The following is a 26,875-nucleotide window of genomic DNA, read 5'->3' on the forward strand; positions in this document are numbered from 1 at the left end:
GGGAGTTACGCTAACCCCTAACCCCGCTAAACGTGATCTGTGCGCCATAACACAGGAACACTGGGTGCCCCCAAAAGGCCCAGGGCCGTGGCCTGTATCAGCCAAAGACCTCTAATCTAATTTATAAACCAAAGTCTGGCAATGTTTTCCTCCCAGGAAGGACATTTGTATATCAGAGAAGGGTTACTTTATCTCACCGTCTCCCTAAAAGGTGTATAGCAGCTACCTACAACTTATGGGTGAAGGGAAGAAAAGAAAAAGAGAGAGGGAGGGAGATATGAGTGGGAGCTGGGAATGGATCGGACTAATACAACTGCTACTATTGACATCCTTTGGCCCTTAAGCCAAGCAGACAGCCTCCATGACTGGTTTTATTTTACACAGCCATGATTCTATTCCTTGAGGGAAAGAGGATCACTTTCATTTCGACCCCTTACTGACTCTGGCTCCTGAGCTTTCGACTTAAGGCTAGGGGACTCCTTTGGGTCTCGATACCTCACACTTGGAGAGAGGGGGTCAGACATTGGGGTCCAACTGCATTAGAGGAGAGGATGGGGGATCCTTCTCAAAAGCTCCCTTCTTGACACGGCTGGCCTGAAAAGAGTGCACTGTTAAACACTAACATATGATAGTGGTTGGGAGACTCCGAGCCATTTGGAGCAACCTTGCCTTCGGCTTGGGGTAAAATTGATTTTTCAGGGAAACCAAAATGCTCGTGCGGTCTTTTTAATGACTCAATTGTGAGGTGGAAAGATCTTCAGTGTTAGATCCAAACACACAGGACACTGATTCCAACTACCAAAGGGCATTTGTGTACAAATACAATATTGAGGGAATGGTCCAAATGATCATGTGTGTGTCTGAAGCATTTATTCAAAATGTCAAAGGACAAGTGTGTGTTCGAGGTCATAGAAGGGTCTCGCCACCGAGGGAACAACTATGGAAATAAACCCTGTAAATCAAACAAGGAAAACAAAGCCAAATTGGAAACACACACAGAAAAAAAGTCTAGACAAAAGGATGTGTGTGCATGCAATTACAAAATGCAGGCTGAAATTCATTTCCACTGCCTACCGTACATTTTACATAAGCCTTTATTGTGTAAAATAACTCAATTACGCCAGCTTCTGGTCTACTTTTGTGTCCTAAGCTGTAGGCAAAAAGGGCGAGCTAAAAATGTGAAACCATGATGGCCAACAGCCGTAAAAATGTCCTCATTAAAAACAGCCATCAAATTCATTTGAGTCCACGCTTGGGTGCAACACGGCTTCTGGGTAGAGGACTAATGACTTGGAAATTGGGAGTCTTTCAAAAATAGACATGTTGTGTCCAATCGTCATAACACCACCGAAAATAAACACAGAAATCCCGGAAACTTCGCCTGATACGAGTTCCTGCTTCAGAGATGTCAACAAAAGAAGAATACAAAAAAGGTGAAAAGTAGAGAAATCACCATTTTACTTCCTCTTTCAGTGTTACCACTAACCTTTGTGGTCCTTAACAAGTAAATGGATCCAATTGCAGTAAGTCTGCCAAAAAAGAACCAGGACTCCTAATCAATTCCAGACAATCTGCAACTGGAGATTTCGGCGGGGTCTGATCATGTTCCTCGATTCAACCTTGACTACAGACCTCCACGGCTCTGTGTAACAGTCAATGCAATCCTTTCCATGTCGACAGAGGTAAATCATTTCTTCTCTTGAACAATATTTGAAATGCAGACCTTCCTCCAAATCTTCAGATTGACTATAAATTAGCTTTCTGAAAGCAGAAGCAAGCTTGTAGAGTAAAATAGGGAGGAAACACAAGAATAACATATGCATAACCAAATATCATCTATCTTATCAATCTAAATCAAATTCAAGACTGCCTCAAGAATTTAAAAACGTGGATGACCTTACATTTTTTTTATGTTAAACACGGCCAAAACTGAAGTTATTGTACTCGGCCCAAAGAATCTACGAAACAAATTATCTAAAGATATACCAACTATGGATGGCATTAATTTGGCCTCCAGTGAGACTGTAAGGAATCTTGGTGTTATATTTGATCAGGATTTATCCTTTAACGCCCACATACAATTAATCTCAAGGACCGCCTTCTTCCATCTACGTAACATTGCAAAAATCAGGCATATCTTGCCTCAAAACGATGCAGAGAAACTAGTCCATGCATTTGTTACTTCAAGGCTGGATTATTGTAACTCTTTATTATCAGGGTGTACCAAGAAGTTAGTTAAGTCGCTTCAGCTGATTCAAAATGCTGCAGCACGTGTACTAACCAGAGTTAGGAAAAGGGACCACATTACTCCTGTTCTGGCTGCCTTACACTGGCTCCCTATAGAACACAGGATAGAATTGAAAATGCTTCTTCTCGCCTACAAAGCCCTTAATGGGCAGGCGCCATCTTACCTTAAAGAACTCATTATACCCTACTGTCCTACTAGGGCATTGCGTTCCAAGAATGCAGGGTTGCTGGTTGTTCCTAGAGTCTCTAAAAGTACAATGGGAGCTAGAGCCTTTTCTTATCAAGCTCCACATTTGTGGAATCAGCTTCCAGTTTGTGTTCGGGCGGCAGACACCCTATCCGTTTTTAAGAGTGCGCTTAAGACCTTCCTTTTTGATAAAGCTTATAGTTAGGGCTGATTAGATTCAGGCCCTAGTTTTGCTGCGATAGACATATGGCGCATTTCCACTACACGGCCTCGCTCGGCCTCGCTCGGTATGGCTAGGCCTCGTTAGGACTGGCTCACTTTATGGCGCATTTCCATTACAGTTTAGGAACTGGGGTAGCATCTATAGTAACGCAGTGTAGGCGGAGCCGTGACGTCATCTTCAATGAGAACCCCAGAAAAACAACACAGCCGTTAGCTGTTAGCACTCAGAGCTCACAGCTCCTCATATATGTTCAGAAACTAGACAAAAGTTAAACAAGTACAAACCACAGACTGCCTGTGTCATGGCGAATACAGTCGCTGCTTTATTTATGTCTGTATAGGCCGTTGTTGTGAGTGTGGACGGTCGGAGCATATAAAACGTTAGCTTAGCCAATCTCCATCTAGAAAACACGCATTTCAAAAGGTTTTTCGCCTGCCGTCTGTCTGCAGACTTGTCAAAGCATTAATTCATGGTTTTTACTAACCGGTATCAGTATGTTGTTACTTCGGCATCATTTTGAAACGTGTATTACAATTAAATCACGGTCAAATATGTCCATCTTGTTGTAGTTGTAGCCCCCTTGCCAGCGATCCTCTCTCTAGTTTAGCATACTCAGCCCGACTCAGCCTCGTTGTCTCTGGCCCTGGACCCACGATTTTATGAGGCCAGAAAAACTGTGAATTAGGACCCGCCGGCCGGTACTAGGCCAAGTGGAAACGCAACCAAAGACGGGCTGCTGACGTCACAGCCCTCTTAAACCGTGCTCCGCGCTGTAGTGGAAACGCGCCATTAGACTGTCGGGGGACACCTTACTTCTTCCTTCTCTCTGTCTATACCTGTGTACTCTCATGTTCCAAATAACCCAGCTTCCCCCAAATTTCTTTTTGGTGTTTATCTACGCCGGGATCCTGAGTCGCGGCTGATCCTGTTGCTGTGGTCCTGAGTCCTGGATCGCGAGTCCTGGATCCTGAGACGTGGCTGTGCCTGTTGCTGTGGTCCTGGATCCTGAGTCCTGGATCCTGAGTCCTGGATCCTGAGCCCTGGATCCTGAGCCCTGGATCCTGAGCCCTGGATCCTGAGTCGTGGCTGTGCCTGTTGCTGTGGTCCTGGATCCTGAGTCCTGCATCCTGGACTTCGAGTCGTGGCTGAACCGGTCTCTGCGGTCCTGCTTGACTCTCATCATACTACTTCCCTGATGGCTCCCACAGGATTGTTGACATCCTCGTGGATTCATCTTCTTATTATAGACACATGCATTTCCAAACATTTGGTCTACCTACGCTGTAAAATGTATTATCTCTTCGATTTACACACGGCATCTATTGCACGTCTGTCCGTCCTGGGAGAGGGATCCCTCCTCTGTTGCTCTCCCCGAGGTTTCTCCCATGTTCCCCTTTAAACTGTGGGTTTTCTCCGGAAGTTTTTCCTTGTACGATGTGTGGGTCCAAGGACAGAGGGTGTCGTATTGTCATACTGATATTCTGTACAAACTGTGAAGTCCACTGAGACAAATGTAACATTTGTGATATTGGGCTATATAAATAAACATTGATTGATTGATTGATATCAGAGATCAGATTCAGCACAAACCCACTGTTCAAACATGGGGATTAATGGCTGTCAAGGTTGAATGCTCCGTCTTTATCTTTCTCACTCTCTAAAATTGATGTAAAGAGGCAGCCAAATCCTCTTAATTGCAGACAATTACTATAATCTTTTTTATCTCTCCACTAATGCTCACTGTAATTAGCATTGACTAAATGTCATGGTTTTGAGAGGCATCCAAGGTCAATTTTATTTTTATGCAACAAAACTGCATTTTGAGCTAGGAGTCAATAAAGACTTTACAAACCTTTTGACCTTCATTCACTCAAAGCAAAGAAGCTGAAAGATTGCTGCCTGTTATGGCACCAGGGAACGTCTAACCCCCACCTCTTCCAAGGAGAAAACTCTCTGGGAATGGCCTCGGACAGGTGGTCTTTAAAGTTTAGCGAGCAGAGCAACCTGTGGAGACCTGGAAGCAGTTAAACCTCCCAATACTTAATCCTCGAGATTTGTGGGGTCAGCGTGGCTGTGTGTAGAAGGGGCAATAAACACTTATCAGTGAGGGAAATTCCACTAAACACAAAGCCAATGTTCTTACTTCCTGTTTACCGACTGCTTACCAAGTCTGGTGATAGCAACTAGGACTTCCTGTTAGCTTTAAAGGATGTGTGTCTGAATCCTGCAATGCGACATGGTTTAGGATTCGAACGCAATTGTTGTGTCCGCAAAATTCAGACGTTCAATTTGCAAATGTTACTTTCACTTAGTTTGGATTGGATTGCGCAACTTACTTGATGCTAATGCACTGGTGGATTCTGCAGAAGGTCTCGAAGATGAAGAGACGGGCATTCTCAATGAAGTCCTCCAGACAAGCAACCAGGAAGAAGTCATTCACAAGGACCTAAGAGACAGAAAGCATGCCGTTTAAAGATAAGACAAAAGTTATCGCTGTCTGTTTTTGGTCTACTTCAAAGTTTCTTTTCCCATAATATAAACCGCAAATGATGTAATTTAATTTAATACTACAGGTCCAAGAATATTAGGGGCAGGAAAACAAACTATTGTCTATTAAATTACAAACTCTGGCAATAATTGTCTATTTCTCAGCATTCTGTAAGCACCTGTGATCTGATTTTATGCTGCACACAGCATGAGTGACAGAACAGTGAAAGTAGTTGGTTACCTGGCTGAGCATTTGGAGGCTCACTCTATCGGCTCCTGACTGTTCCATTACTTGCTGCAAAATATTTCAAATAATCCGCTGACAAGAAATGCCCAAAATCACCGTTGTCGCATTTTGTAAATGCATTTTTTGACATACTGTTACGAGCAACGTCAAGCATATTGTATTTCCTATGTATTATTACTTCAGAACTTTATAGGGACAATCTAGCTGGGCATTTTTATATTGAACAGCAATGAAGAGTCATTATAAGCATTATAAGTTTCAATCGGTCTGCTTCTGGCAGTCTCATGTCTAATTCAATAAAGGAAATCATCTTTTTTAATCAAATCAAATTACAATCCCATGTTGATAAATGGTTAAATCAAACAGGAAAGGCAGAGCCAGGCTGGCTACAATAACATCATTAGATCTGTTTTTTTTAAAATGATGAGGGGACCCTTTGTGAGGTAATACTCTTAGTAGGTGCTTCAAATATAAAAAAAATCCAAATGATTCAGCCACCACGTGTGAAGATACGGTAAGAACATAGCAAACCGCAGAGAAGACCACATTGTCAGAGACTTATCACCCGTCACCTAGTGTCAGCTCCACTGTGCAGGATCGCCAGTCATCCAACAACTGTAGAACCAGCAGTCCAAATAAACTCACAGATGAGAGCAAATCCTTTCAGGCGTCCACATACTGCATCACCTGTGGCTTGTTAGAATAAGAAATACGGCCTTACGTGGACTCTTTGACACCACTGCATATGGCCAATTCATCGACTGTAAATGCTCATGACCCAGCTATGGCCCCAGAGGTACCACTGTGTGAAATGCTCCCACTTCTCACTGCATTCCAAATCTCCATCGAGTGCTATTTCACAGACCCCGAGCTTCAAAAGCCCTCCAAGAATTACCAGCGCTATGTTTGCTTAAGCTTAGAAATCTGCTATCTGCGCAGAGTTCTACTCGAATAAATCCCAACTACATGGCTCTATCAGGCAACGCACATTTCAGATATGACAACGCTTATCTTAGACTGATAAACTTTGAACAGTTAAGTGCCATAATTACTGTCATATGGGATTCAGACCACAAAGCTTAAACAATTCTGAAAGGGGCTTGAAGGGCCCTTTCAAGCGCAATCTTAAAGGCCTGACTATAGGTGGGCCTATACTTTTCAATCTTTGACATGCAAGCATCCAACATCTGACAGTGATTCGACATTGGGGTGGGGTGGGAAAGAAAGAAAATTAGCCCTGGTACCGTCGGAATAGAACAATTTAAAACCTACCCATTTGAAAGCACCGAAGACAGGAGAGCTGAAAACAATACCCATATCTTGCTATTACAGCAATCAGTTAATATATATGTGTGCCACTCTTGCCAATGGCTCAGAAATGATGCATTACAAATGTTCATCAAGACGAGAGCCCATCCCAAAGGGGTATCCGTTTACCCTAATGACTCCGCAGTCCATAAACCTTCCCCTGACCACTGAAATAATGTGCTTTTTAAAAGCTTGCATGTGAATTCAAGGGGGAAAAAAACTGCATTACTGACTTCAAACAAGACCATTTTGGTGAAAAATGTTTGCAGACCATCACAGGTAATGCATGAAAGGTGCTGTTAAACATTTTTTGGAACCACCCAGCTCGCTAGATCGGCTTGTGAAATGAATGAGGTCAATGGAGGTTGTGTGTGCCTACTGGACATGCTCTGATAAGACTGACATGTAAGCCAGTGTTAAAAGCACCTGGAATAACTTGGGCTCTGACCTGAGAGGTAGTTTGGTTAGGAGCATCTGTTTCAACCACAGTAGGGTCTTTGTAAACAGAACCCCACGGGGCGAGGTCAAGACCAACCCGGAGAGTTTCCAAAAAGTGCGTGCAAGTGTTTAACAAGGTCAGTGATTGAGTGCTTGAGTCATGTTTTAGCTGAAATAGGATACAACTCTAATATTGTTGATAGTACATTTCATCATTTGGATATGGCCCCTTGAGGGCTTTGAACAGGACAAATCTTATTTTCTCTTGGAACATGCTCTTGGACTTTTTTCTGACCATGGAACAGATTCTTTTGAGGGTATGACTAAGTAAAAACAAATCTTCTCCAATGAGTTTTGTCGTAACTTCCTCATTTGTTAAACACTGATTAGGGAAGCTAAAGATTCCTTCTATTAAAAAAAACATAGTTTAAAATGAAACGGAACCGTCAGCAAACCGCTGACATGATTTATAAACATTTACTCCTGGGAAAAAACTATTTGATCAGGACAGATGTTTTTCATTCTGAAGGTTTATTGTCGAGATGCAAGAAAAATGGGCCAAATAACCCAGGGTATTGTCTTGTATTCCTCTGGTCCAAATGATCAAGTCCATTGGGAAAAAACTAATTACAGTTTGTGAGCAAAGGATGAACAACATAAATGTAAATTACACAAAACATACATATAGCACAACACCAGCTCTAGAATCAGGAAAGTTCTACTTATGCCATCAATGTGACACATCATTTTTCTGTAGAGGCATTCTTGTTACTGTGTACACGCAATGTACCTAACTGAATGGAAATGCAACTCTTGCATTGCAATATGTCTAAATATGTTGCACAGAAAGCAATTTTGGCAACACTTTAGAAGACTCTATACACAAAAATGAATAAGAGAGAGTTTATCATTTCCAGTTTTTGCCCAAAAAAAATATTATTACAGCTTTGAAATAATGTTGAAGGCTGTAGTATGTATGATAGTAGATTGTGCTGATGTTGAATTGCACTGCATTATACTGAGACATCATTTATATGAATTTGAGAAAATGTTTAAGATGCATTGGTATGGATATGTAGAGGGTAATGCTTTACAATGAAAGTGAAACTGATACCTTGTATAACAGTAACACCAAACAATGTCATTCCTTTACATTGTTTATCACTACTACTGAGCTCCATCTAGAATGAGAAGAGTGTCAGAACTGTTCCTTAACACATATTGTACTAACAGATGATAGCCACAGAAGTTTTAATAGAAATAGAATTGAAAACAATTTGTCATACTATGTTTTTCCACTGAGCTCTACATATAACTTATCATGGATCAGTGTTCTTTGTGTGTTCATCTTTGTAGTGAACATACAAAGAGGACTTTTACGTTCATGTTACATTAAGCCATTGCAACCCAAGAATTGAAATAAATGCTTTGACATGACGGTGCTTTGACAGATATCCCTCTTATAGAGAGTGTCTGCAGAGACTTGCTTATAATGCTTTTACTGTTAACTACAAGCCTGATAGGTCAATTAAAGGCCACAGTCCAATCTGACTGAAGCCTGAGTCACACAGTTTCCAAGAGGAGCTTTACATCTGGTAGTATGAGACACAGACTATGAGTGTTCTGTTTGAACGGGACCCAAGCAGAAGTCCATAATAAAAACCGCTGTTTGATCAGACAGAGGGTCATACAGAGATCATGCGATTACTAACAATGTTTACGGCGATGCTCTACAGCAAAAGTTCTGAAATCCTCAGAAGACCTTTGTTGAGTCATGGAGAGCCACAATAAACCACGACTTCTCTTCTTGGTAACAAAAGGTCGGAACAGAAGTGCTTACTCACCGACTCGCACTCCCTGAGTTTCTTCTGGGCACTGTCGAAGTCAAAGTTCACGTACAGGCACTCCACAAACTCTGTAATAGGATCCTTGTAGGTGTAAGACTCCTGAAAAAAAGAAAGAAATCAATATTATATAATCAAGTATTATGCCTTAAGACATTTATTTCTTAATCAAAGCTTCTATAGCTTAACATTTTAACAATTTAATATAGTAGATGTATACTTAAGCATAAATATGTAATTTATGTTTATTGTGCAATTAAATAGAAATTAGTAATATCCCAATATAAACATAAGAAATAAATAATTAGATGTGGATATTTGTAACTTTTCTTGCCGTTCATTTAAAATGTGATGTGCCGTTTCAGATATTTGCCAATTCAGAGGTTTTTTTTCTCCCAAAAAAAAATATATAACTGACATCGATAACGATCATGCTGCATATGTGTGTATAACCAATCGACCACAAATAGTTTCTGACTGTTTTGACTGGCAATCTATTGAGGCGGTGCATCTCTGGAAATCATAAATCCTAGTTTGGTTGAAGGTAATGACTGGTAATGACTAGATAGTGAGGAAAAACCACCTGCTGGGCACACAAGCTAAATAAAGATAACAATTTACAAAGGTCTGAGTGAAAACACATTTTGAACTCAAAGACAGAGACCCAGCCTGACCTGAGGCCACAGAGCAGAGAGCACTGGGCGCATGTTTTAAAGAGTACCCACAACCCACCAAGTCAGTGCTCTGATCTCTGATGTAGGTACAATCACTGGTGGAGAAGACATTGGTACAGTAGCACATTCATCAGAAGTAATGTGTTTTGAGCTAGGACCAAAAACCTATACCAGCTGAGCTTAAAAAAGGGAAGCCCTAGTATGCTATTGTTTTACTAGGTTTGGGTATCGTTTAGATTTGAATGATTTCAGTTCCGCTTATTGATTAAGGTTGTCAATTGTTCTTGATTTCAGTTATTTAAGGGGTTAAAAAACAGTCACATGCCTACTCACAGGAAAGCCCTAACACTAACCCTGACCCTTGGTTACCGGGCATTTTGGATTCGGTTCTTACTCTATACTGAGTTTTGGTTCTTTAACCTAATTTAATGGTCAGACTGTTACTCATCCTCCAACGTATGGCCTATAAGCAAAGACCTGGTAGCCATGTACACTTTGTTGTTAAAAAAAAAATTGTAATACCTGCTGAATGACCTTCACCAAATCCTTCAGGACCTGCCGACGCTTGCGGACATCCTTGTTTGTGATGATGGCTGTGGTCAGGTAACGCAGGATGTGTGGGCACATAGTCTGGATAGCATTGAGGTACCTGGAAAGAGTGAAGGATAATTACTGATGTAAGCAAAGACATGATCTTTACAAGGACACATAATAGAACATCTTGGCTGCCTTTTGGGCTCCTGGCATTTAGCACACAGGGGAAGCCTTTGCGGCTAAAACAGATAAATGTCCTGACAGGACCCCTCGCTTCTGGACATGGGTCCCAGCTTTAAGCCGTCTCTTTCATTAGTGTCCTACCAAGAGGGGAGGAGGAAAAGGAAACCCTGGCAAGAAGATATAGATCAGTGAGCAGGGACCTGCTCAGTAGCTGAAACACAATCCATCAGGGACTGATGTTACAACCACAGGTCAACTAGCTAAGGGCTGAACACAAGAGACAGGACGCTGCTAACAGGCTGACTCTAATCCCACACCAACTGTGGAGACAGGGTTCTGTAAAAACAGCATGTAAGGTCTGCACACACAAACACACACCATATTGCTTGTCAAGCTGGCAATCAACATCAACATTAACTGTATCACCAAAACTCCTTGGTGTTTTTTTAATATCCATCTTTGAACTTTACCCTCCACCCAACCCCGAATTGATCAAATTAGATCTGAAAAGAGGAAGTGGAGTGGGCCCCTTCATGTCTCCTATAGCTGAGGCCGGAGGAACACATGGTGTTCAGAGAAAGACAGCCGGCAGCAGTTTAATTAGCTGAAACAATTAAAGGGACAGGGGGACCTGTGGCAGTAGTGATGTAGAGTCTAAAAGCAGCAGTGGGCTGCTCGGCAAAGCCATCATGTTTCTGGTTTTAGAAGAGCACTCCCTCTCCCTCTCCCTCTCCCCTTTTGTAGTTGCTCGACTCCCGTGGAAAACCGCAATGCTCCGCGCTGTGTTCCTGATTAACTTACACCTACTCACTCTCTAGGGGGGGCTCCAATAGCAAGCGATCCTGCATGAGTTACTGTACCATATCTGCAGGGCATTCACCCAACTCCACTTAGGGGACTTTTTGGAGTTTTGAGGCAAAAAGCGTCACTGCACTGGTTTGCTGAAGATGCTACAGAAGCATGCAGCCAAGAAATCAAGTATGAATTCAGATTTATTCTGTTAAAAGGTGTGTGTGGGGGTTGGGGGGGGGGGGGGGGGGGAGTGGAGGGAGAACATAGAAGGAAGTGGGACAGGGTACAACAAGGTCACGTTTTGTGGCAAAATCACGTTGAACAATAAAACGAGTGATATAGACCAGTGGGTCACCACCAGGGGTCCGTAATGGAGTTCCAGTCAGTCTCCAGTAAAATGAGGAATAGTTTATTTTTGCGATTCACACACTTTCGCACACCATAGACCAGGCCATCAAGAACAAAAAAAAATATCTTGCCAAAGGACACCTAAACATGTTGACTACAGGGGCTCATGTTAAAAGAAAATCAACTTTCTTATTGGAGGACGACCAGTCTACTTCCTAAGCAACGTCCACCCTGAATAACAACAAATATATTTTTTAGATGGCGGTCCAAAAAGCGACATTTTATGAAATTGTGTTCTGTGACCTTAATGGGCATTATTTTATGGGTTTGTTGACACGAAAGCTTTTCAGAACCAATGACTATCAAGTAAGTCAGATATAGTACACAAACAAGTTTTTACACAAACAAGTTTTTGGACCAACATCTGCTGACTGCAGGGGTAAGGGAGGTCATATATGAAGCTGAAGGCCAGCTGCTGGTCACCGACTCCAGCCAAAGGAAGTACTGGTCAAAAGACGGGAAACAAGAGCCAAGCCTCAGTGGGGAAAACATGAGGTTTCTAGACTGTGAAACTGCAAAGCACACAAAACTACCTCAGTTTGTCCACACAGATGGTTGGGTGAGCTTTTCATGAGTAATTATTGGGTAGGCCTCCTTAATCACGCGCAATCAAATTAAAAACTGAGTAAAATTCAGGGAACCAGACATTTGAGTGCGCTGTGTTGTGGTCGCCTGTCATACTGTCTGTGGAGGCCAATCATCTGTACAATTATACAAGCCTGCAATCAGAACAGGGGGGAGGGAGCAAAGACATCAGAATGGGCGGTGTGCAAATGTTAACGCAGTGTATAAAGTTTCCGATCTGCGATACACATGGCCTCGTTCCACGACTTGGAGAGTAAACAGACCACACGAAAACACACACTTCTGAAACCACTTTAAAAATACCAGCGGGGTTCATGATGGAGCCCAACACCCGAAAATGTGTTATTAAAGCAAATGGTTTTCTCTAAATCAACTTAATGTTAGAAAAAAAACAATCACTGACCTTTTCTCCAAATCATCTTAGCATTTAGAATTACCATTTAGCTACAATACAATATAATTTCATATGGACCAAATGACAAAAAACAGAGATACATAACTACACATACAGCTCACATGTCCAATAAGTCCAAAACATACATACAAATGGTCACATTACCAACACAACAGAAGAAAACTATTTTGGGTTAGGATGATCATTTTTTGAAATACTCAAAGTTGCTGTACAGTCTTTCAGAAGTATTAAGTGGCAGCTTTTGGGTGAATTGACCAAAACAATAACTATGCCAAATCCATTCAGGCCAATTTTCAGGAATAGGTCTGAACATTACTTTGCTGTTGTCGTTTGGTAGAAAAATATTCCGTATACAGGTTTAGTATAGATAGAATCTCGACCATTGTGATCTTCGAAGCAACACTAACTACACAGACATGCAGATTTTTTAATTCACAGAGCAGATTTTGCCAAAAGGAAAAGATAACAGTCTATGGATTTCAACTTAGCTTTATGGTACAACCAGGCTACAGAACCATTCCTTTCATGTTGCGATCGTTTAGTGGAAAGGGATCTTATCTTTACAACTGCTTCCTGGTATTCTTCTCGACATTTCCTGGATGTAAAATCTTAAAAGGGTTAAAACAGGAAAATGCATGAGAAATTGTACTTACTGTGGCTGATACAGAAAGAGCTCAATGATATTGTCTCTGCCCTTGGGGTGGTTGAAGAAGACAAAGAGGGACCAGTGAATGAGCCATGTCCTCTGCTGGAGGGCCTGGAGCGGGGAGGTGACAGTCTGGAAAGGACAAAGATAGGAAAATAGACACGGTTAGGGTTAGAAGAGAAGCAAGGTGAAAAAAAAAAAGTACAAAACAAAAAAGCTATTCTCCCATAAGGCACAACAAAACCAAGCCCTACTCTCCCAAATGGTCATCAATCAAACTTGTAACCACTTCATACTAAAATCCAAATTCTTAAGTGGTCTGATAAGTGTGTGTGTGGGTTAGGGGTAATGTGCCACAGCAGAGCCCTCCTGAAAATGAAATGTCGATATGGGAGTCTATGTAAGGGAATCTAAATATGGTATCAAATTCTGAGATGTGGGGCATTTACGTTGTTATCGATAGTCTCCCTCAGGCGGGTGAGGTCCTCCATGGCAGCCTCCCAGTTCTGCATCAGGATCTCAGAGGCCAGCTTGCCCCACAGGGAGTTCAGGGCATTCCTGTCTGTAGCCGGGACCTTTGGAAAAAACACAGTGCATTATTAAAACCTGAAGCAAACAACTGGTTGACATACACAGTGACGCTGGGCTTGAGTTTGCCACTGCTTGTTTGGCTTCAGTGGCACTACTGAACTGGAAAATGGATTAAAGTATGTCATTCGAAGGGAATGGAACTTGACATAAAAAGATTAAGACTGTTCAGCTTTTAATAAAAGCTAATTTGCTGCACTTTTAGATGCTACAAACGTTGCATTGAAGCTGCTGACCATACAGTTAAATAAGAGTAAAAGGCACATTTGGACCATGGGTGTGACAATGTGGTCTGAATGATTTGCTAGTAGTAAAACATTTTGGTTGCAGTGAAGTTTAGTAGGCAGGGTAATGCTGATTGCTCAAACCTTAAGGCATATCAGCTATGACAGATTCATGATAGGTTACTTACTTACATCTGTTGCCATGTTTGCCGTTAAGATTCCAACAATTTAATATTAGTTTCCATAAAGTTAGGGTACACACAATAGAAAAGAACGCTCAAATCTGAAGAGGCAGAGGCCCTAGACATTTTTTTCATGGATATGAGAGGATCACATACCATAACACGGCATGCTATAACACTTAAAAAAAAAGAAGAAGAAAACTATTAATATCAACAGATTTATTAAAAAATATATTTGAATCCTCCTACATTACACACCAGAAATAGCCAAAAGTGTGCAAATTACTTAAATTAATTGAAAAATGAGCTGACCTCTGATGGGAGGTGCAGACACACTTCACAAAGGGATGGCAGAAAACTCTGCACAGTACAAGCTTTGATGGAAAAAGCAAATCACGTACAACGAGTTGGAGCACTAGCCAATAGAATTGCAAGTGTTAAATAGTGATGTCACTATGTTATTGAAGTAAACAAATGAGTCTAATGGAGGCGTTACAGGCAGGGTGGGGAGTGTTTTGGGAGAAAAACTTCCTCTGAACTTTGGGATTTAAGCCTTTGCAGACCATTTACATGCACAAAAACCTATTAAACGTTAGTACATGTTTCCAGTGAGATTTGCTTTGTTAACATTTTTCTTTGCAAGCTTGACCCCATCAGTCTTGAGAATGATAATTACAATAATTTCCCTCCATTACCTTGGGTAACTGTCATTATCACAAGGTAAATAGGCTGAAATATGAACTGACGCTAACAAGACACATCTTTGGGAGCATAATCACATCAAAAAGTTGCAGGCTACTGTTTCTGATTTCCAGAACAGTCTAAAACAAACAAAAAGGGGAATCAGGTAATGGAACACAGGTTGAGAATGCCTCTGAACCTCGGCCTAGGCAATCACTCGCAAGTAGTGGACATTGGACTACACCCTAGGGCTCATGGGAAACTCTGTGCCACGATGGTTCAAGGGAAACTCTGTGCCATGATGGTTCACGATAACGGCAAACACCAGACGCAAAGAAATGAGTCAAGCAGGAAGTCAGGGTGGGTGTCTGCTGAGTGGCCAGAGAAACCGAGATCCTAACCACACGCCCCCGTAAGCCGTTGGACAGCCGCTAAAGTGGACCGTGAGACACGACAGATGTCCAAGCAGAGGAAACACTATAAAAAGAACAGGTTTCCGCTGGAACCCCACAAATTGGCGAGATTATTTGGAGATAGAGGGTTTTAGTTGCACTCTGATAACATTTCCACTAACGAGACGGTGGCAGGTAAGGGGAAAATATTTGGAAAATCTCCCCTAGTATTTCCCCAAAGGAGAACACAGTAACATGGTGTTTCCATCCATCCAGTAGAGTAACAGAGTTTCTTTGATCACAGAGCACAACTTGGGTCCATTACGAATGAAATTGCAGAAGTCACAAGAATGATCAGTATTGTAACGGCTAGAAGAAGAAAAAAAATTGGCTCCACTGCCGGTAGAAAGGTCAGCGTTTCATCTGGTGAAAGTGTTTTGTTTGTTATTTTTTTCCCTCCCCTGGAAGTCCCTGCCTGCTACGTTTGGCTGACCTCCAGGTCATTATGGCAGCTTTCTACACACGCACACACACAAACACACACAGTCTGGCTTTCACTAGTGGCCACGCTAGAAAAGTTTCAGTACCTGGGTTTTTCCAGCAGTTACCTTAAGTTTCCATTGGTTTGTGAAATGGGCACATTTTCGCTGACTGACCAGCAACAATAAATTGACTGTGCTGGGGATCCGTCGGGATACTCAATCTTTATTCTTAACATTCAATCCCTGCATTAAGTGATGATATGAATAAGTTGCTCTTTTCGGGGTAGGCCGCACTGTAACAAGACCTGGGGCATGGATTTTGCAAGGCTGGCTTCCTTCGTTTAATTGACTGGGTTTCCCACGTTAAATGACTTTATGGAGCCTCACCTCTCCCTTACGGGGGGAGGGAGAGACAGACAAGGGGCCTGTGCGGATGGGAGGTCCACTAAAGACGGAAAAGAGGAGGGGTAGAGCGGTATACAGACTCCTAATGAAATCCATTTCTACCTTTTCCTCGGGTAAAAAGCTTTTTGCATTGTCAAGAGTAAGACACATATCTAGTTACAAAGCCTGATCCGCCTGGAACTTAAAATGAGGGGTATAACAATTTGAGGGGTAAAAAGAAAAAAATAATCTGTTGGACTTTGTACAACATACCTCAATTAAAGCAATTTTGGTTTTATTTAGACTGAGTTGCAAAGCCATAAACAATTGTTGTTGGAACAGTGGGATATATCCCTTGAAAGCTTTCGAAGACTTTCCTTAATGCCTTTTTTTTTTGTTTTTTAGGGCGTGGAAGTGGAAAGCTAGGGCGAATTACCCTTCATCTTGTCTCGGATGTGACTCTTCCTTCTGCAGATTTAAGCAGATCAGTGAAAAACCCATCATATGAAGTACCCAACTGCTTTGGGTTAAGAGGGTTGTTTGTAGAGAAGAGGGTTCATCATCGCTCCAAGTGCCTGCCAAGTTTTTCACTCCGACATATGAATGTGCATGGCTAGCCAATCACTGACATCCAAAAGACAACAGTGTAGTATCAGATGTCAATTAGAATGGGAACAAAAAGGTTGTCTTAATGTTTTTCTCTCTAATGAATAGACAAAATGTTGATCTTATTCTAGCCCATTCTCTCAGGGCTGGCTTTGGCATTAGTCCTTGCTTCACCGCAAAGCTAAATGCTGAACCAAAGACAAACGAAAGCAGGAGGAGTCTTCCTTTGAGGACAAGTGAGTGACACTTGGAAAGCACTCACAATGCAGGCTGGTTCCACTGGTCATTATAGGGCATTCAGTTGATTTGAACTTACTTACACTGGATGTCTTCAAAAGGAGTCAAAATAAAGCTACATTTGCGCTATAATTTGGGTTCATTTTTAAATGAGGCCAAAATCTAACCAACGGGGGAGGGGGGGGTGCTACAAGCTTGAAGTTGCCTTACAATGTGCCCTTGAAGGCAGCTTCAGAGTAGGCTACAATTGACGCCACCAAGGCGCTTCTGCTTGCATAAGTAATGATGGAATCACCTTGGATACTAACCTCAGATGCTATAAAGTTCACACACTTGGTAACTGGTTGTTGTGGTTGTGATAATCAATGTGTGAAAAGTCCAGGGGCTTCATTTATAAACGGTGCTTACGCTCAAAAGATGGCATACGCCAGTTTCTACGCAATGTTTGCGATTTATAAAAAACAAACTTGATGGGAAAATGTGCGGTCCTCCACGCAAACTCTGACCCATGCGTACGCACTAAGCACAAAAATGGGAGAGACGAGAAACTAAGACACCGTTGGCAGAAGGAAGAATGGAGAGAAATATGTGGAAATAATACCATAAATAAAATGTTACCTCATTTATCATATATGAAGAATTCATTTTCACAAATTGATTAAACCCAATCTTAAAATGATTAAACAAACGCCTGTTTGAGACTCCTCAGTGCACACAAAAACATAACTTGGAGAAATAAATTAATACGGAAATGTTCAGCCCTCGATTATGTTCTCTTGTTATGAAATGTATTCTCATAAATGATGCGGTAAACAGAAGGACAACATTACTTTAAACTGACGCCGTTTTGCTTTTCTATAGGTTGTAGATACGAGCATGGTTTTATATACTATCACGTTTAATCGTGTTTTATGCCGTTTGCCAAGACTTGATAAGTCGCTCGTAAAACACAGGAGGTATGGAAACTAAGAACACCATATGTGGTAAATTGTACAGCTAATATAACACAACACATTAGTTGTATTTCCTTTAACTGGTGGATTATGGATATATAGTTGCTGATCGACAGCTGGAACACAAACCACCAAATACAACAAAATAATTTAGATCCAGTCGTCATGACTCCACTCCGGAGGGATTCCCCGATCATTTCTTACAGTTTCTCATCAAGGGGGTGTCTCCTGTCCCCGGGACAAACACACTGCCTGAGGAAGGTTATGTGTATTTTTTTTGTCATTAACTTTTTTCGGACCACTTATTTATTTATTTTGGTGACGATCCGACCTCCATGCTGCTACTCTGGTTCAAACTGCATCCACCAAACAATATGATTTATCTCGACCTCCCCAAAATAACCAAACTCTGACACGGTGTGAGATGTCTTTTTTAGCTGTTCTATCGTCATTTCCTGCGATCTTCTTCATGCAGTCAGTCAAAATGAATGAATGAATGGGCGTTTCTTTGACTATTTATAGGCAAATATGGGCGGGGATGCGTAATCAGCAGCGAACCGCTTCAACGCGTGTATTTCGGTTTATTCACGGCATTCATTTAGTTATTCTACAGTATTGCTGTTTTATAGTTATTTGTTAATGTATAACCCAATTTGTGTTCTTTGAAATTGAAAAGGATATTGCATTGTGTTTGTTACTTTCGTTGCAGTTGTATATGTCTTAAGTGTAATTTGGCTTGGCTTCCTATTTTGTATGGACATGCTTTTATTTTGAAGGAGAGTTAACGCTGTTGACAGGAAGTTGTTGTTATGGAAACAACGTGACGGAGATTAACGGAGAAAAAGTAATATCTACATATAAAGACGGAGAAAGTAAACGATAACGTTTATGGTTATGTATTAGCACCCCCCCGAAGAGGCACAAGCTCTTACGTTGATATTGGAGTTTTCGATCAATTCAATTTCCAAAAAATAAAATAAAAACGAATATCCGAATAACAAAATTGAAACCCGAATAGTACTCCAACGAACGAATATTCGGATATTCCGGTACAGCCCTAGGCAATGGTACATATTATATTTCCAAATGTCTTGGTTATTTTTCTCAAAATCTTTCTATTAAATAAAGAGTTGCTATATATAATAGGAGCAAAACTATTTCCTCTTGGTCTAATTTCCTCCAACTTACTCCATCGGAACAGAGAGCGACATTACATTTTATATTACACAAGTGTTTATGTCACGTCACTTACAGGGGCGCAGTGCTTCAAAGCAATTGCAAATGTGCCATTTTGGCATATCAAAACCTACTGAAAACTTCTCGTTTGAAGGTACCTTGGACCTAAACGGTAGTTGTTTCTCAACATGTCTGCTACTCTGGAGAAAATCACTAAGAATACCCACTACAGCAAGGATGTTGCTACCTGCTTTAGTTTGCCTCTTTTCTTATAATGAAATAAAACCATAGATGAGATGATAAAGCTTAACTGTAAATCACACTTCACTAAGGCTAAACATTTCAGTACTCTGTCAGAACTGTGATTATCTTTCCCTGCAAAACACAGGTTTGCATTATCTTGAAAATAACCAAACTCTCTGTATTGTATAAAGTTGTCTTTTTCCTCCAGCTCAAATTGAATTATTTTTAAAAGGAGAATATTAAGAACTAGTGTAATGAAGATATAGTATGTGCACAAAAAACCCTTGCAAAATGTGTGTACCCCTCTCTACGCCTTGCATAACTTAAGGACTCCATAAGCCCAGAAGTCGTGACGAGGGACTCTCTGGCCACAGCACTCCAATCAATAAGCTGTCTACTGAGGCCCGCCCGTGAGAAGACTACAGACAGATTATGCAGTCCACCACTGATCACTTGGCCCAGTAAAATATCCTCCTCCAGTCTTAGAGCGGCAGGCTCCCCCAATACAAAAGACGTGCAGGGAATGGAATAGGCACTGACGTAAGCTTTTCACATTCAATTTCTTCTAAGTGTTCTTTTCCTCTTCTATGCAAGCATTGGCATTTTGAGAAATTAAAGCAATATGGCAAACATAATGTGATGTTCTTTTTTTAATATGTCAGAGAAATGCCTTAAGCCAGTATATAAAATACTACAGACACTCTGTTAAGGCGTGCAGTCGTCAGCCAAACATCACTATTAAAAAAAGTGAACTGTTGTTGAACGACAATGATAAAGACTTACCAACACGCGGAAGAAGTAGAGGTACTCTGCAGCGCCGGAGTAGTTTCCACACTCGTACTGGAATTTGGCGTATCTGTACAGCGTGTCCAAGTACTCCTGACGAAACTTCAAGTGGAATAGGAGAGTATCAATATCACAAACACAGGAAATGGGAAAAGTTGTCAGACCAAGTATACAATACATATTTTTTTAAATAGGACATTGGGCTGTGTAATTTCATGCAGCTGTGGTGCCTAAGGACATCCCAGTTTTGTGTCATATATTTGTTGTACCAGGGTAAAGATGTTGCAGTTAGTGCTAAAACGCTGTCAATTTTCAACTGAAAAATAAAAGCTTACTATTTTTGAAATTTGATTCAAATATTTTCTTATTCCACCCTCTCAAATGAGATCATTTCCTTAATTTCTTTAAATAAAGGTTACTCTCAACTAAATATTTAGGGGTATTCAGACTTTTGGTCAAACAAAACATTTAAAGACTACACGTGATTTAGTAAAATTGTGAAGACTATTTTGTGATTGATTGAAAATAAGTCAGTAGTTTCAGCCTTAGTTGCCATTGTAAACTGATCTTCTCAAACATCTGGGCTACATCAAATATATTTTAGATCATAACTAAAGTGCAAAACAAATTTTATTTTCATTTATATTCGTAGCACTAACTTTTTTTTTCTGGATGTTGTGGCACACCACTTCCAAATGAATGTAGAGTAAACACTGCTATAGCGTGTCAGTGGTATTTCGCCATGAATGGCTAGATAATATTTCACTTTTGTGACAAAACTGGCACAAAGTGGTCACGCGAACTGAATTAGAAAACGCATATGTACATATTTAGGGCTATCCTTTCAGGCCTACTATATTTAACTGTCCTTCCTGCTGTCCAGTATCTTACTGCACTGACGTCAAGCCATTCACTAAAGAATCAGCGTAACGCCCAAGCCTTTCTCACAGCGTGAGGTGCACTGAGGACAGCCTGCAGGTCAGCGGGATACCGGAGTGGGAGGGGACCGACGGAGGGGAGGGGAGGAAGCCAAACATCACGGTAAATATAGAACCTCCGGCATTCTTGCGGCTCCGTCCACGGGTCCCGAGCTCCTCCGTTTATTCTTGACAATTCACCACAGAATGTAAATGTCCGCAGGATTTGTGCAAGCCATACAAACCCCGAAAATGAGTTAAGGGTTTTGGGAAGTAACTCTGCATTTCCCTGCTCGCCCTGCCCCTCCCACATCGCCCCCCTTGAAACAACCGTGGGTTCAAACAACAGCCATGGGAAATGCAGTGGAGAAGTGAGATGTCAGCAGATCGGGCCAACTTACGTTATGTTTCTCTGCCAAATAGTCAAAGAGCATTCGTCCATCTCTGCAAGAAAAAAGAAAAAAGAAAGACAGTTCCTACAGTTAGAGGCCATTTAGCTTGAATCGCCGTTTGGCTGACATCCTGGTGTTTGGAGTCCACAACCAGGTACATTTTTCCACTTCTGGTCAAAATCAAGAGATGTTTTTAGATTAACACCATTTCACTTTTAAAACAGAGTGATGGGCTGTTTATTACATTTTGTTTGGTTACTATGGAGCCATGCTAGCCCTGTCTAGGTCTGGAAAGGGAATACAGATGTTTCAGTACTGCCCAGTCAAAATAAAAAAAGGTATGCATTTTCTCTTATTGTGTGCAGTAGAGAAGTTCCCTATGGAGGGGATTTAGGGATTTTAGCCTTTGCAGACCATTTACATGCACACAAACCTACATAACACAACAGAGGAAAGGGAAAACACCTAAAAGCATAATAGGGCCTCTTCAAATAAACATATGAAAGGTGCGCAGTGGTTTTTTTTCCATGTCTATTTTAGCAAGATATTTCAGCAAAGATGCAGAAAAGATAAAGCTTTATTAATACAATGAATAATATTATTATGGTATTTGATGGCAGTGCAATATTGTTTTCAACTTGTACAAAAAAAAGAGTCAAATAGTACAAAGCTTTCAAGACAAAAAGTCTTGAAAACAGATACATGTTATCTCTACCCAAAATCACAACATGTTTTTATCCATGAAAATATTATGCTTCAACCCATATTTCTTCCTTTCAACAACATTTGAACCACTTTTCCACACTCACGCACTGACGAGTTGAAGTGATTCAGGAAAGTTAATTTAATAAAAAAAAGGATTGTTTTGTCTTTTTAATTGAGTTGTAAAAAAGGAGGGTATTTCAGGGGTATGTTGTTATAGAAGGATGGTCTAAGTAAGCTCCTTGCTGACTTCCGTGCAGTAGGGAATGTCAACCTGCTGTGCATTGTGGGGACACAGATCGTAATAAATTATCTGAGCCATTGACCACAGCTTTGAAAAATCTATTTTCCTTTCCTTTTTTTTTAATCTGCGATCTATCCTTCCTCTGGGAAACAGAATGGGCCACAAAATATTATTCCCACAATGTCTTCAAATTGAAAAAAATGAATGAATTTGGCTTTGTGATATTTAGATGAGTCAGCTGCTGGGCTGTCCAACAAGTTGCAACAGTTTATCAAATAAAGGTCTGCACAGCATTACTGCCACCTTCTGCAATGAAAAAGTCAGATAGCCATGGGCAGCATGTTGACTCAAAAAAGCCAAAAGTGTTTTTTAATGCTTTGACAAATCCAAACAGAAGAAAACACAAATCACCCCAATGGTGATCATAATCTGCAGAGTGGGTCTCTGTGATTGACGGATTGTTTATAGATATTGTACTAACATAATTTATTTACCATGGCTTGGCTTTGTTTCTGGCTTCAATAGTTCAAATAAAGCCTTCTAAGGCATGCAGGTCTATTAACCAACTGTTCAATAAAAGTACTTGGAGCATTAAGTCTTTTTACCGTCTAAAAGGCTTTGAGTGTATTTGACAACAGACAATGCATTGGGGTTCAAATAGCAACCCTTTTCTCATTTGCATCATTGTATGATTCTCTAATGCCGAAATTATGTTTAAAACAAGCCACTGCATTAAGTATAATTTAGCTTATAATGGTGGAATTAAAACCGTTGCATGTCCTTCAGCTTTAGAGAGAATTTTTCATTGACCCCAGATGAGTTTCCTATTGTTTAACAAATGCAAGGGAATGAAGAAAAACAAATGCATAACTTAAGACATATGATTCCTCATTCAAAAAGGAGGTTTAGTTCCTTTATGTATCCTGACAGCAAACTAACAATAACATAGACATTTGTTAAGTCAATGTTGCTTTTACAAGGCTTCAAATCTCACAAAACATTTCCTAAAAATCTGTGTCTTAAATAAACACATATCCACAGCCAAACTAAAACTAAATAACGAAATGGTATAAACTGAAAAGAGCTGAAAATGGCAAATGCTTTTGATTATCTGTACACACTCTAGCCAAGAAACAAAAGAAAGGATGAAGACCGAATGTGACCGCACTATTTTAATCACTGTAGACGACCATATAGTCTTAATAAGGCTAACCACAACGTCTTGCATCTGCCTTTTCTCACAAAAACCCTGAAAAGACTCAATACATATTTCATTGAATATGCAGTTCCATGGACTTTATGAAAACCCTCTAGAATTCTGCTATGCAGTCTAGCAATTCAAATAACAGGTTTTAGAATCATGAAATGTAAGACCATAAAATAGAATTTACAACATCACTAATGGTGCGTTCACACCGAATCAAAGAGCAATGGGGCCTCCGTTACTTGCACGAGTTTGACCGCGGCATTATTTCTTATCTCACGCCACTCAAACTAGACGCGCCAGAGAGTGGGCAGGGCTTATCGCCATCTAGATACTGGTTTGTATTGAGTTAAACCTATACAAACAATTGCTCAATAACTACCTTATGATACTGGTAGGTAAAACATCGGAATTAATGCATTGTCAAATCATTTGCGTTGGCAGACACAAATGTGCATCTTTGCAATGACTTTACTTGTTATCATAAAGTGCGAAAAAATGTGCTTTGAATCTGGTGTGAACGAGCCATTAGGCTTACCATGGCTTTACTAAAAAGCTATTTTAGGATATTGATTAAATAAAGATAAAAAAAGACACTAGTCTTGATTAAAATATAAAACAGGCTTTACCTGGTGGACTGCATCTGCCTTGTTGTCTCCGGGTCCTCAAACATTTTCACAATGGGCTCCGTCTCTGACTGCAGCTGCTTCAGCTGGGCCACCACCTCTGTCCTCTTCTCCTTTAGGGCTGACACAGAGAAAGTTATTAGCTACAGCATCACCATATAGTCTACGCTCAAGTACAGAAAACACTGGGAAACATGTTTACTGCTAAATCAATTCTCAATAGAGTGATTGGTGTAGAGCCATTTATGTGTTCTATGAAGCAATGTTAATATGGTTGTGTGTTTGTGTTATTAGTTGATAAATACAGATGTGGAGTGTTTATTAAATAAGCCTAAACACTTACTTGGGGGTATGTCCTTCTCAGAAAAAAGGCTTCTGTACACATCCATGGCGAAGTCCACCATGTTGGTGTCACTGAGGAGGTCCAGTTTTCCATGAAGCAGCTCCTGCTCATTGTAAATCTAATGAACATGGACAGTAGAAAAACAGAGGTGAGGAGGGGTGTTTGTGTACAATATTATATTATAAAAGTTACAAAAAATTGAATACCGGCTAACATTAGTGTGAAGTCACTGCTAGCCACATATGCAAATGTAAGCAACATTGTTAGCTTTCAAGCTAAAGGTTAGCTTAGATGGCTAACGCTAATGCGTAACAGGCAGCGTCTGCTGACGCTAATAGTTGTTTATATTTTCCTAAATAGTGTTAATACATGTTTACAGTGTTAAGCGATAAGCCCTAATAAGTATGTTATGCTGTTATAGGAAATTAACTACTCTTTTCAGCTTCCAAGGCTCAGCTATGGCTGTTTTATTTCACTGTAAATAAGGAACCTACAGGGCGGAAACAACATAGACAGCTAAGTTGCAGGGTGATCATGTGTATGGTTATGAATCACCAAACAGTTGTGTACAACGTATGTACTATGCTATTAACTTAAACTCTGAGTTTAACAAAAGGCACAGTCCTAGAATAATCTGAATCTGAAATAGCGCGTGGTTGACGCCACCATTGTAAAGTTAATCACAGTCAATGAAGCACTTCCGATACTTTTTTTCAACGTAAAGAAATATTATTTTTACATTACATATTATATTCATTATTTTGCTGTATTATTGAATTGTGATACACCTCATGCTTCCATCTTTTTGCTAAAGCGTTGTTATCCAATTTATTGTGTTCGGTTTTCCTCAACAGTTACTGTTTTTGTCTGTGACGTGTTTTACCGCTTTTATTTTGAAGGCAGAGAGCTGCACTTCCGGCTCTACTCCGGTTAAATGTGGCTTCTTTACACAGCAAGAGAAAACATGACTACCTCTTAGGCGCACATGGCTTTAAAACCCGTTCAAACGCCGTTTATAGTTTTGTAAAATAACAAAAAAATGTAACGGAAAGTTTAAGTGTTAATAAAGTTCTTACCTCTTTGACAGAAAGGAACTCTAACAGAGGAAAAACGAGATGACGGTCCAAAAAGTGGGCAATTTTGGTGGTGAGGTCGTATTCCGCCATCTTTGCTCCGGTGAAAAGGAAACGGATGTGTGTCACTGCTGGGTTAAGGCGGGACTGACCAATCAGCGACATTCTCATCAAGAAATACAGTAAAACAAGACTTATGATGCTGATATGAAACATGCAATACAATACAAATAATAATAATCTTTGTTTCTTTATGAAAAACACTTTAAAAAACATCTAGGAAATGTTAATACAGTTATTGGTTAGGGGGGGTCTATATAAATACAGTGTATGATTCTTTAATATAAGGACAGTTTTACATTTTGAGGGACTTAATATTAGTATTAATATTATTAATAACAAATCCTTTGTTTTTATGACAAGCAGGTCAGTTTAGTGTTTAAGATAATAAATACAATGACAGTAAATATCCAGCTCTCTGTTATAGAGAATTAGCGTAAGATTCACAGAGAACTAACCTTTCCTTCTTGAGCAAGTATGGAAATATCTTCTTATTTTTTTGCTTCATGGTTTCTCAGACGGACACATGACTTGTAGACTTTTCAAAATTCCTATAATTTCCTTGTAGTGTTGACACAGTGAAACAATTCCTTTATCGAATCAAATGCAATTGAAGGTTTAGCTACATTTTAACACAAAGGCTTCCCTCCAGGCTCCAGACACCACACATCTTCATGTGACTGTGAACGACTTTTTCCCAGGAGCCAAATACAGTCATGCTGAAGCCCCATTCACAAGCCTGCTTAATTTGAATGAAAACAACCATGTCATTTCCAATCATTTGACTTTTCCATAATGTAAGAATGTCTTCACTGTGCATCTGAACATCCTCCTTTCTCCTCCTTTACTTCAGTAGCTACCTCATAAAGGGGCCCCATGTGTCCCATGTGCTCAACAACAGCCAATATCAGCCACTGAATGGCCCATTTCCCAATAGTCTTCACCAGTACCTTGTTTTCCTGACAACCGCATGCCACTGTCTTGTGTCTTCACACAATTCTTCCCTTGTTACCACTGGGCTCTCTCTCTTCAATTCCTACTTCTCCCCGCCGCCTGATGGCAGGTAGAAATGAGTCATAAACAGACACCACTCACCGTGGCCAGCTGCTGTTTTACTGGGTGCTTCTGACACAGTCCGCTCTGGCTCAGTGGCAGCTCCCTT

At 40.6% G+C, this 26,875-nt stretch overlaps 1 protein-coding gene across 1 annotated transcript in view; it reads right to left on the reverse strand.

The window, feature by feature from the left end:
• eif3ea (eukaryotic translation initiation factor 3, subunit E, a) overlaps positions 1-25,778 on the reverse strand; it is a 30,968-nt gene extending 5,190 nt beyond the window's left edge. Inside the window, exons 1-10 of the mRNA XM_034127888.1 lie at positions 25,657-25,778; positions 24,581-24,698; positions 24,241-24,358; positions 21,471-21,513; positions 20,150-20,254; positions 13,668-13,793; positions 13,226-13,350; positions 10,178-10,304; positions 8,982-9,083; positions 4,994-5,103 (exon numbers count right to left, since the gene is read on the reverse strand). Coding sequence (XP_033983779.1) covers positions 4,994-5,103; positions 8,982-9,083; positions 10,178-10,304; positions 13,226-13,350; positions 13,668-13,793; positions 20,150-20,254; positions 21,471-21,513; positions 24,241-24,358; positions 24,581-24,698; positions 25,657-25,746 — 1,064 coding nt within the window. The 5' untranslated portion in view covers positions 25,747-25,778. The remainder of the gene's footprint in view (positions 1-4,993; positions 5,104-8,981; positions 9,084-10,177; positions 10,305-13,225; positions 13,351-13,667; positions 13,794-20,149; positions 20,255-21,470; positions 21,514-24,240; positions 24,359-24,580; positions 24,699-25,656) is intronic.
• Positions 25,779-26,875: the final 1,097 nt, after the last annotated feature.

This window comes from Trematomus bernacchii, unplaced genomic scaffold, assembly GCF_902827165.1.
Source record: "Trematomus bernacchii unplaced genomic scaffold, fTreBer1.1, whole genome shotgun sequence".
Lineage (NCBI taxonomy): Eukaryota > Metazoa > Chordata > Actinopteri > Perciformes > Nototheniidae > Trematomus > Trematomus bernacchii.